Raw genomic sequence first — 12,312 nt, 5'->3', positions numbered from 1 at the left:
ATGCAGATACATTATTAAAAGAGGGGGGTTGGATTTGCCCACATTCTTTTCTGCCTCAGTACTTTTTTTTTCTTTCCTCGTCTCTTCTATCATTGGATGGTATTATAGAATTGTGTATGGTAAGTTTATTCATATCCCTGCAATATGGCTGGGATGCCAGCTATGTTCGTCATGTGTAGGAAACAGAGATCCAAAGACAGAAGGCATGTTTTCAAGTAGGATTTACACCAAGAGGTTCAGTAAATATTTAAAATGTAGGAAGGACACTTGTGACAAAAATGTAAATGAACAGTTGTGCCACTCAGGTCCTGAACTGCACTGTTAATGAAATTAAAGCACAAGTATTCTCGCAAGAAAACAGAATGAAATAGAAAACATAAGCTATGCTTCCAAGTTTTGAGTGAATAGAGAGCTTCCGTATCTTTAAAAGACCTTCATTCCCAACTTCTTGGGAATGTGTAAGTGTGTGTGCTGTAGAACCATGAAGCAGAACAACAGCCAAGCCACTGAAATCGAAACACACAAAGAAAGAAAGCCAGAGAAGGGTATGAATCATTTAATCACATAGGATTCAAGTCTATCCCCAGATCAGTTGACTTTTATTCTTCACTTCAGTTAGTAACATGTCCATTGGCTTATCAGAAGGTTAGGCATGCACCTTGAGATGGTCACAAAAGGTACACGATACAGGGGGGTTATAGTTAGGCTATATAGTATATTCAGAATCCCAGGGGAACTATTAGATTCTGGAAATATTGATTAAGCAAGATGAAAAACTCTTATACAGTTTCAACTACAGCAGTGATAAGGACAAATGCACGCTTCGTTAGCCACAAAGCTCACAAAAAAAAAAAGTAATTGGTTGAAGAATATCTCTTTTATGCAAAATAGACATTTTAGGATATAATTTGATAATATTCTACTATATACTGACATTTTCCTTAATCATTTAATAAAAAAATATTCTCATTGCCAGAATTTATACTTTTTAATATTTATAATTGAGGTAACAAGGACAAAAGACTTAAAACTATGAACACTGTTGATGACTTTCTTCTAGATAGTAACAGCCTTCCAGAACTAAATGAACACGTGACCAAGAAATGGTTAGATTTCTATGTAGACACTAGAAGTTTACAACACAGTCGACACGCTGATCTATAAGCGGTTTGCAAGAAAATGAGGCAATCAGTGTTTGGATATCCAACACGTAATGTACAAATAAGAGAAATGAAAACAGACCTATACTACATCGGATTCACTGCCCTCTGTAATTCACTCCAAAACCACCGTGAGCCTGAGAGGAGCCATTCAGAGCCTTGCGGGCATTCCTTGAAGCCCCACAGACGCTGACCATGAATGTGGCGTCTCACCGTCTGACGTCTCACCGTCTGATGTCTGTGGCGTCTCACTGTCTATGAGACGGTGAGAGTGGGCAGGTCCATGCACACGGTTGGTATTTACAGCTGTTCCGTGGACTCAGGTCTGTCGACAAGCAGAATATTCCCATGGCGAGCACCATCTCAGTTCCAGCCACAGTCCCTTTTATAAGCTTTAAATGCCTCATAAGATGCGGGACCTCTTCTGGAAACAAACGGGTCACATCGGGTTACATTCGGTAGCAGAAGTTTTCTGGTACAATCCTTGGAATGGCTAAATCTCAATGTCCTTTTTTTTCAGCAGTCAAAAATCCATGATAAATTCTGTACAACACTGCAGTCAATAACAGCAGCACCAGACAGCATGTTAATTCCTTACCGTAAATCTCTGAGTACTCACAGCATTCTACGAATGGTGTTATCAAAAGAATCGTGGAGTCTCTAAATTTCGAGTATTTACGTCTGGGTAAATGCATTGCTGTACAAGATCTCTTGACATGCAGCTCATGCTCTAGGGCTTGGGAATGGAGACTAACACACGTCTCTATCCAATAACACAAGTGACAATTGCCTTTCTATCAAAAATAAACATGAGAATCAGGAATTCATCAACACGCGTAAGGATCAATTCATTGAAAGTTAAAGTCTAGGCTGAGATTATATTATGGCATTTTCCTTCCTTCGCATACCCAAAATATCAGATACACTATTGCTACAGCATTTGGTAGGGATGTGTAAACAGACTATCTTCCCTCCAGACTGAAAATAAATAAATAAATAAAAAAGACTCCCTAGGGATGGTTCCTGGAACGTACTGGTGAATGCTGATTGCTAGGCAGTAGAAACCAGCACTGCCATAAGGAACAGAGAACTATGGTGAATTGCTGCTTCGGTCCTGCTCATGGAAAAAAATATTCACAGTGCCTATTAATCTAGGTAGTCTACACAGCATCATTAGTTTTGCATACAAGAAGACATGGGTAGGAGGTAGGGAGTTCAAAGAGACAATCAGGGCACGTCTACCCTCTATGGAGACAGCATATAGAGTTAAGACAGGGAGCTAAGACAGACAGATGGAGACAACACACGGGACGAAGCACCTGATTAAACACAGCCTGAAAATTCTGGTTAGTCCTTTGATGCAAATCTTAAGGCTAGTCAAAAAAGCCTCCGGTGAACACCAGTAACTTTTAATGTTCACACAAAATAATAAATAAAAATAAAGAGGCAAGAAAAAAAAAGACAAAAGCTTTGGGTAATATTTGGCACTCTACCTCTAAAAATAATGACAAATTCTAGGACTTAAAGGGGGGGGGGGGGAATGGCTCTAGTACCAAGCAGCGATTCTTGGCTAAACAATGCAAGCCTGGTTAGCTGTTACCTTTCTTTCATGTTTTGTGCCTTCCCCAAGTCATTAAGTAAGAGATCTGGCCTCGGCTTGCGTGTAACCAGTAATGACAACCTCTTTGCAGTTATCTGTGTATACAAACAACCAAAAACATTCAGAACACCAATACAGCATTTGTTTGTTTTTTATAAAAAAAAAAAAAGAAATCAATCGAAAAATTAAGGTATTTAAAGTAAATACTTCTATCAAAGAAGGGGTGGGGAATAGCAAGGAGAAAGGCACCCCTCCCTGCCCCACAATTCAACATGCAGAACAGGCTCCCAGCGATTTCACATTTGCAGGATGGTTTGAAGCAAGTACATGTATCCTGAGCCATCCAGTCCCAGGACTCTACAACATTGTATTCAGGTGATACAGACAAGATGGTCCATGCCAATGAACTGACCAAAGTCATGTCCTATGCGATCTAGATAGGATCCCAGACATCTTCAGAATGGTTTGGAGTCACAAGAAATGAAGGTCCAGAAAGGTGGCTGGCATTTAGAAGCACACTATTAAAGTCTCCCTGAAGATATGGCTTATGCATTAGTGCACTGGCCAATATCTGACACTATTGGTCACTGTATTGCAAAAGGAAACTGGGGCAACTTGTCTTGAGTAGTAGCACTACTTTAGATCATCTTTAAAGCCAGGATAAGATGTTTTAGCTACTTGCGTAGCATTTCTGACTTCAAATAGTAATATCATGCAGGAGCTACACTGTTACTAATGGAGCCTGGAGAAACTCTACAGTTGATTGTTTCCATTACAGGGTAAACAGTAGTTGGTTGTATTGATAGAATTTAGCCGATTGATGCAGTTTGGTTTACAAGATAGATGGGATGGGAGACCGAGAGCGCCTCAGAGGACACGGAGAGTTGTAGGGGGACGTTACTGGAGAGAGTCTCAGAGCATTGCCTGCCAAGCCCGCTATGTTGTTTAAGCTTCGGGATTTTTCATATCCTTTTATGAAAAAATGCATAGACATCAGTTGAGTTCAACCAGAAATTAGAAAGAGACAAACAGTACAGTGCAGGGTAACCCCAAGTTCTATTTTTCAGCTAAAACCATTTGTAAAGAAATCAATATTGACACAATTCATACATCTAAAAACTGAAGCTCACTTTATTTCGCATTCTGAAAAAAAAAAACCAACTATCCCAAATTATAGCTATAATATTTCAAAATATATTTATGCTTGATTATAAATAGTATTGATGCCATTTTGGCATAGAGGCTATAAGAACTTTTAAACATTAGGCAAAATAAAAACAAACAAAACAAAAACAAAAAAAGAAACCCTTAAATATGTTTATAGACTCAACACTTTTAAATTTCAGGACATGTTTCTAAAAATTATAAATATATGAGATATATTCCTTTTCATTTTAGTATAATTAACTGACGAAGCATGCTCAACCTGAAGTGCACACTTATTCCCAACATATGTATTTTTTAAGGTTTACTAGTTTAAAAAGAGTGATTCATATGATAATGGCATTTGTGCCATTATCCAGGTGATACAGAATGGAAAATGCATTGTTAATCCCTTAGGTAGTAAAATAAATAAATTAATTAAATAAAAAAGAAGCAAATGAAATGTAAACTGAGTCATAATTTTAGTGAAATAGATCTGAATTTGATTTATGCAGATGACTTCATCTCTGAGGCAAATTCTGTTTTAACCAAAAATTCTCGACCTAGTCTATTGTTGGGGATAGCCATGTACTCAGAGACCTTAAACAGCTTCTCAGGAACATTAGCTGGCTTGTTTTCCCTAACCACTTCAGTCAGGACCCCATCCTCTGACCTCTGGAGGCAGTCATGCATTGTAGCATTTTTCAGCAGAATGTTAGAGGCAGTAGAAAGAGCTGGGGGTGCTTCTCATACAAAATGTGACGTGACGTGGAGAGCAAGACACGTGAATGAAAATGGAATCCTATCACACAGCTTTGGAAATCAACGTTTTGGTAGTTCCACTGAACAGTTAGAGGGTGGGAAATGAACTTCCTGTAGGACACCCAAAATTGAGTAAGTGCGCACAATTCCAATGAGCTTCTGGTCTTGTGTCTCCTTTAGTCTGTGCAGTACTCTCCATGGGCTCTAGTGTGCTTGCTGATTGTGGGACGAAGAGAAAAGAAAGTCCTTTGTAACCGCCTCTACTTTTTATTGGGACCGAAGTAATTTTTATATTTATCTGACATAGGAGAGGCCAAGACAGTTATACATCAAGACAGACTCCATAGCAACTTTAGAACAGGCTAAAACTGGGAGAAACAGGACAGAAGAGTAAAGACCACTCCCTGCCCACATGCACACACATTAACTTCCAGTAGACTTAGTGCCTTCTAAATAATTTTGTAAACAGACATTTCATCATCTATTAATTATAATTGGGGTTTGAGGAATAGATTTTATGTTGAATAAAGATTTACCTGCCTCTGTTCAGTTAGTGTCCTTTACTATAAAACACGGGAGAGGGTAGGCTTTCATTCCATTCTGATAGATGATGAGATGGTTAATGGAAGGATGCCTTCATTTATTTTAGTTGGAAGTTATTTCTCCTTACATACAAACCATGTACATGGTCACTCCATTCTCTCTGCTCTTCTGTAAGTTGGCTGAAAGTATAACTTTTGAAAATTACAGAGAAAATGATTTTCCTACACAGTTGAAGTTGATATTGTGACCTAAAAAATGTAAACTAGATTAGCAAACACTAACGGATGCTAATTTCTGGTATGTGAATGAATCCCAGAGGTACTTTACAGACTGAGTTCCTTATACAACTCTGAGGCATGTAATGATCTGTTAGATAATTTTATTTTAATCACCCAGTGATAGATGAATCCTGATTGCTATTCTAAATTGTTAATTGTTCTTCTAAATTATAGATTTTTTCAAGTAGTTATTTCTTATTTTGTTTACAGATCTTTTTAACTTTAATATCAGTAATTTAATATCATTTGAAGAAGCACTCCTCATTTAGCAGCAACTATTTAATTAGTAAAATTATGTGTTCTTTATATATTTTAGTTTTACCTATTCCAAATATTTCTAATTAGAAATTATCATACTTTTTTTTTTGCTTAATCAAGTTTTTCTGGGAGTGACTGGAAATATCAATGAAGATTTAAATATAAAATCTAAGTTATTCATGAACATAAACAATAGTAAGCCTTCTTAGAACCTTTTCCAAATAATGAACATGCATTTTATTCAGCTTCTAGGGGCATATGCTTATTCGGGAGAATATCAATGCTGCTGCACATGTAGTGTGCATGTGTTTTATTTGATGGCATGCTTCTCAAAAGCACTTGTGAGGAAACACAAAAGTAATCTTGGGAGATTACTCTTTAAATGAATCCTTGTGTCCTCTTAATGCATTATGAAATATTTTCATAATTGTAAGCAAAACAACAAAATAGGAATGCAGTAATATTTTAAAATCACACAGAGAGAATGTTTAGAACATTTAAATAGAATTAGTAGAAATCAACTTGAAAACTGAACTAAGATCCTCTTGGAAGCAAATGTTTGGATAAATTAAAGAACTCTGTACATTATATAAAGGAAAGGGAAAAGGCAATGGAGAGTTTCTCGTATATGTAACAATAGAAGACAAAAGCAAAAATGGTTAAGTGTATCCAGAAATGATGCCCACATAGAGAGAGCGTGTAGTTATGGAAGAAATAATCAAGAACATGGAAGAGTTGTTGAGGTAAGAAATGATTAAAAATACAAAGCTCATGGGAGATGCTCAATTTTCAAAAGAAGGCCCCATTAAAAAGTATACTTTGCATTTATAAAATATAGTTGCATGCATCTTTCCAGGCAGAACAGCACCTTATTAACTCTTTTGTTCATAAAGCTCTGCAATTTTAGAGTAAAAATTTTATTGACATACTATCTTACACTGTCCAAAGCTTTTCTCAGACATTTTTAACTGTATTATTTGACATGGAGAAAAATGTGCATCAAGATCTTTAAACTTATTACGTTTTTATAAGCACTGCATATAATACTTTAGTGGAAGATGCATAAAAACGAATGTCTATTTAATCACATATACTAATAAGTGTGTGTACACCTATATACATGTATTCATATACAGACCAATTCTGTTGCGATATTTATGTACAAAAAGGGTTTTGAACTACCTAATATGTGCACATATATTTGACCAAAAATACTATACTATTTTAGCTATTCTCACATATTAGCACATATGTAGATTTTAAAAATAGTAAGCAAAGCCTTTCAGAGGACAGAAATACATTTTAGCTCAAAGAACTCAGGTAAGTCATGGAAGTGGCTGGAATGAAGAATCATTTGAGCTATTTATTGCCCAGCAAAAAATAAAAATAAATAAATAAACAAAATGAAGAGGTCTCTGTCTGCTTCTGTGCCGCAAAGACATTGAAGCCGAGAACACGTAAAATATTCGGAAGAAATGAAAGGGAACTGGGGACGAGCTAGGAGATACTTCTTACGGAGGACATCACATCGTAAGGCAAACGTTTAAAGTTTAAGTTTAAAACGTTAAAGGTATGGGGAAGCCATTTTATATAACAGATATGGCCATTGTTTATAGAACACAGTGAAACAAAAGATCAAAGTTTCTGTTCAGAGTAGCCAATGATAGTAAAAAAAAAAAAAATCATCATAGATCCTCACCTGTCCTGACACAGCCTTTAACAATGGCCCTTTTCAAGCCATTTTTAATTTCATCAACAAATATTTATTATCTCCTACATTAGATACTGTTTACTGTCTGCTGAAAAAATATTAATGGATTTTAAATTATTTCACTGGGCCTAAGGGAAAAATTATGTATTTTTAATCACATATATGACCTTTCAAGTGATTAAAAAGAATTCACATGACAGAGCAGAGTATGTTGCTCTTTGAGAAAGTCAGGGAAGCTGTTGGTATCAACTGCCAGGGCATTGGGAAAGTGACTTAAAGACTATTTAGTTCTTTCACTTGGAAGAGAAAAAAAAAAGCCTTATCAATTATTTAATGGCCATCAATTACTTAACAAACACAATCACCGAGCCATGCAGTGAGCACTGTTTTAATAAAAACAGATAACTTTTAAAGACTGCTAAAAGCATCCCGCTAAAATAACTAAGGGCTGACTTAAGGATGTTTTCACGTTCTGTTAAAACTCTGCCCACAGACAGAAGGTAAATAAAAAGATGGGAAAAAAAGTATACAGAATAAAGGGTAATGCATTTTATAAATAACAATAGCGTAGCCTATGGTGGTGGGTATTGAAAAGTGACTATAATGAGAAGACATGATGGAGAGAATTCAAGAGCGCCACATGCTGCGCTCCTTGGAAAATGACGACTGAGCGTTTTGCATCACTCTTACTTAACAGCTAAGTCACCTACTAAGATTTGATTAAATGCATGCGTACCTTTCCTGATTCCTCCATCAGAAGCGCACGTGTAATCACCTGTCGTCAACAGGAAACACGTTTCCCCTCTTCTGTTTTTGTCTCTGGTACTAGAGCGTCTGATAGGGAGCCTTTCTGGAGGTGATAATGGCGGCTCACTTCCTGTACTGTCGTCACCTGATAACACTGGTCACAGGACCACGCCCATTGACAGACAGTGATGGATGAGGAAATGAGACAGGACAGAGAGTTTACAACAGATGCCCGTAGTCCAGTCACTCAATATACACAACACAGTAATCACATCACAGTGTTCGCCACAATAAAGAAAAAAAATTACGTGAAGTAAAGTGGTGTGTTCTAAAAGGAAGAGATGTTCCTTAGGAAATTCTCATTCATTTTTGAAATCAATCTAATGGGCAGTTAGCTTTCTCACAGGTGATGCGAACTCAAAATAAATGTGATAATGAATTAGATAAAATCTACTATGTCATTTCTTAGGTGTTATTCAGTTACTATGAGTGGAAACGGTTAAAAATGAGAGTACATTTAATAAAACTCTGTTAAGTAGTCCTGGTTTTGCAATCCTTAAAGAGTTCATTTTTCCACTAAAAAAAATCTTAATCAAACTAATCCTAAAACACAAGAAGAACCATTCCACTTTGAAGACTCAAATTGATCTGGAGCAAAGCATATAGGAAGCTCTCCATGTCCTTGAGAGTAGCGTTTATTTTGCTACTCGCCAGGGGCTCTGCATTCCTTCATCACCCTCCACACTCGCTTGGCATTACAAGGTTGACCAGAGTGTGTCCTCTTTGTCCATGCCTTTCTTAAGGACTCTGCCTAAGAACACTGAGAACAATGTAATGAGTAACAACTGGAGCTAAACTCCTCCTTTCAGACAAATATTTTTAACCACTGTCGGATACATTGTTGATGGAACTTGCAGATTAGTTTCCAAATGCATAGAAGATGAACAGTAGTTCATCTCCAGTCAGACTTCTCTGAGTTTTTCTGATTGCTTCATAAAATTTTTGAGAAGGTGAAGGGGGAATTTCTAAATGGGTCATGAGATCATCAGCAGTCTCTTTTTTTTTTCATATATTGGGATGTGAAGTGAATATATAAATGCATTTAAGAATAAAAGAGAAATAGATAAGTAAAACAGATATATATGCTTTAAATTTCAAAATAAGCTATTTAAATAAATACTTTGTTCATCTAAAAGTATTATATTTGATTCAGACATAATTAATAAGCAGGAACTCCCTCTGCCTTGACTTGGACTTGACCCTAAAGTTGGAATTAATCAGGGATAGGTTACACCTAGCATACAGGGAGCAAGAATCCAGCAAATGTCAAGTATTAAAATGTTCAATACTCGGTTCTAGAAGGGAGAAGAGGCCAAGCAATAAAAAATGATTTCAGGAAAAAAAATGCAATTTTGTCACTGGTTAATCATGGAAGATTTTCTGTGCCCTTAACAATAGAGGGTGTTTATTTTCTCCTATTACATGTAACTTTGTATCATGTAAAGTGTTAGATTGCAATACCCTACTTAATTTTAAACCAATGAAAACTTAGTTCACTAGAATAACACTAGTAATGTGCTTTCTTATTGCAAGGTCTGTCTTCCACATCACCTCATTAGTGCCTATGCCTTTGAGGTGCAAGCATCCGTTTTCCCTCAGTAGCTGCTTCTCGTGAACAAGGTCGAGATGCAGAGTGCTGTGTGGCAGAGGTGAAACTGAGGCAAACACACCAAGCCAAATGATATGGAGGTGAACATTTTGAGAACGAAAAATGGAACACGGTCAAGATCATATCATCACGTCATGCCAAGAAACAAGGAAACATTGATTGGCACAGAGGCAACAAATGGGCAAAAGAAAAATATTTGCATCATCAGCAAAGGTCATTCCCACCAGTGTCCGAAAACCCCACAGACCTGCTCTGCAGATCCATACGCAGAATGCTACAGTCTTGTTATACAGACAAGCCTCAACAAACACACATTTTATGAGATAAAGCTGTAAATGCATGGATATTTACAGAAAACGAGAGCAGGTACCATTTGCCTATATGAGGCAGTGGTCTATAACGTATTTTTTAATGGTCCACATTTGCAATCGCACCTTACCTGATCTGTTATGTTCCAGAAGCCGGTTTTCTTTGCCCAGACATGTGTCACTCTGGGTACTGTTGCAAGCCATGTTCAATTCTGTCTTGCAAAATGTAGGCGAGCTTGCCAGAGGGGCAGGAGGAATATGCTTCTTTCTCTTTCTTGGAAGTTTCTGCTTCGCCATTGCCAAGGAGTAGTACATTCCAAAATTGTTGACAATGACAGGCACAGGCATGGCTATTGTCAGCACTCCGGCCAGGGCACACAAGGCCCCCACCAACATCCCTGACCATGTTTGGGGGTACATATCCCCGTAACCTAAGGTAGTCATGGTCACTACGGCCCACCAGAAACCAATGGGGATGTTTTTGAACTGCGTGTGCTCACTAGCTGAAGGGTCATTGGGCTGAGCCCCTACTCTCTCAGCGTAGTAGATCATCGTAGCGAATATCAAAACTCCCAGCGCCAGGAAGATGATCAGCAACAAAAATTCGTTGGTGCTCGCCCGAAGAGTATGTCCGAGCACCCTCAGACCTACGAAATGGCGGGTGAGCTTGAAGATTCTCAGGATCCTCACAAACCTAACCACCCTGAGAAAGCCGAGCACATCTTTGGCCGCTTTGGAGGACAGCCCGCTGAGTCCCACCTCTAGGTAGAAGGGGAGGATGGCCACAAAGTCAATGATGTTCAAGAGATTTTTGATGAATTCAAGTTTATTGGGTGAGAAAACAATTCGGACTAAAAATTCAAACGTAAACCACACCACACATACTCCTTCCACGTACGTCAGGGCGGGATCCGTTTCGATTTCGTACTGGAGGACCGGGCTGGTGCCATTGATGACGGGCTCCGTCTTGTTTTTAACAATATTGAAAGCTTCATGTGTCTCCAGGCAAAAGGTTGTGATGGAAACCAAAATGAAGAACAAAGAAGCAAAAGCAATAAACTGCAGAAAGAAAGAAACAGAAACACAGAGTGACCTGAATCATCTCGTATTTACTTCTGAACCTGAAAGACACTGGTCGCTGTCAAACAAACGGGACAATGGAGTTTTGGGGGATTCCACTTCGGGCGATTCTCAAATGCAAGGAGAGACATGCACGCCAAGGTAAGCAGGCTGGACATATAAGGTTCTCCAAACTCTGCTCTCTGCACACATATACACAAAGCTTTAATCTGTAATATGTAAAAAGAGAAAAACTGTGAAGAAACCATAGCAAATTATTCCAGAACAATTTTTAATGCCAACACTCTGAAAAGGGAAAACAACATTTTTGGCAATAAACTCCAATTCTGACAATTGCTTATGCCCTAGAAACTAAAACAACGTTTATAAGTGCACGTATATGGCAGATTACACCGGTGTAAATTTAGGAGCCAATCAAATGAACCATCAGTTTTGACTTGTGAATAAAATGTTTGGGGTTATCACGAGATATGAACATAAAATGAAAACTTGAAGTGTTCAATGGTACCTGAAGGTAGAGACTGCCCAATATAGGAAATCAGGTTTGGGTACAAACCCAAGCAACCCAAACTAAAGGAGCGAAACCAAGTTAGTGAGGAAAGTTCAAACGCCATTATCTTCCCAATGTTAAGAAAAAGAACTTGAAGATGCTGAAGTAATAAATTATAAAGCTATTTTTTTCAAAGCTAAGAATTCCATTTATTTATTCAATAATATTTGAAAACACATGCACCTACAAATATAGATAAATCCTAAGGATTCCCAGTTAACCAGTTCTGGCTAGAACCACACACTACTGAATTGATTTCACGTCAGTCTGCATAGCAACACTAATACTATCTGCATCTTACACTTCTGGAATATCAGGCTGGGAGTATTTCCTTCTTTATAAGTCAATTGACATAAAGAGATAGGCTCAGACCATAACCTGACAAATTCAGTCTTCCCCTACAGTTATCAAATTCCAAGATGGAGAATACAAATGGTAGAAGCCCCTTCCCTTAGCCTGGGGTCACACACACCTTAATACTACAGATCTGAATAATTGTGTTC

General features: G+C 37.7%; 1 protein-coding gene across 16 annotated transcripts in view; it reads right to left on the bottom strand.

The window, feature by feature from the left end:
• Positions 1-541: 541 nt before the first annotated feature.
• Kcnc2 (potassium voltage gated channel, Shaw-related subfamily, member 2) overlaps positions 542-12,312 on the bottom strand; it is a 196,407-nt gene continuing 184,636 nt past the window's right edge. For 7 of the 16 annotated variants that reach the window (NM_001379643.1, XM_006513687.4, XM_006513690.3 and 4 more), the window contains 3 exons: positions 10,311-11,238; positions 8,192-8,356; positions 542-3,729 (listed from right to left, as the gene is read on the bottom strand). In NM_001379643.1, coding sequence (NP_001366572.1) covers positions 3,593-3,729; positions 8,192-8,356; positions 10,311-11,238 — 1,230 coding nt within the window. In that variant the 3' untranslated portion in view covers positions 542-3,592. Of the gene's footprint in view, positions 4,882-8,191; positions 8,357-9,813; positions 9,918-10,310; positions 11,239-12,312 lie in introns of all 16 variants that reach the window. The other 9 variants (XM_011243455.3, NM_001025581.1, XM_006513692.4 and 6 more) reach the window with 8 other exon arrangements.

Source organism: Mus musculus, chromosome 10, assembly GCF_000001635.26.
Source record: "Mus musculus strain C57BL/6J chromosome 10, GRCm38.p6 C57BL/6J".
In the NCBI taxonomy this organism is placed as follows: Eukaryota; Metazoa; Chordata; class Mammalia; order Rodentia; family Muridae; genus Mus; species Mus musculus.
The sequence above is the reverse complement of the archived record's forward strand: the minus strand, read 5'-3'. Positions and strand labels throughout refer to the sequence as shown.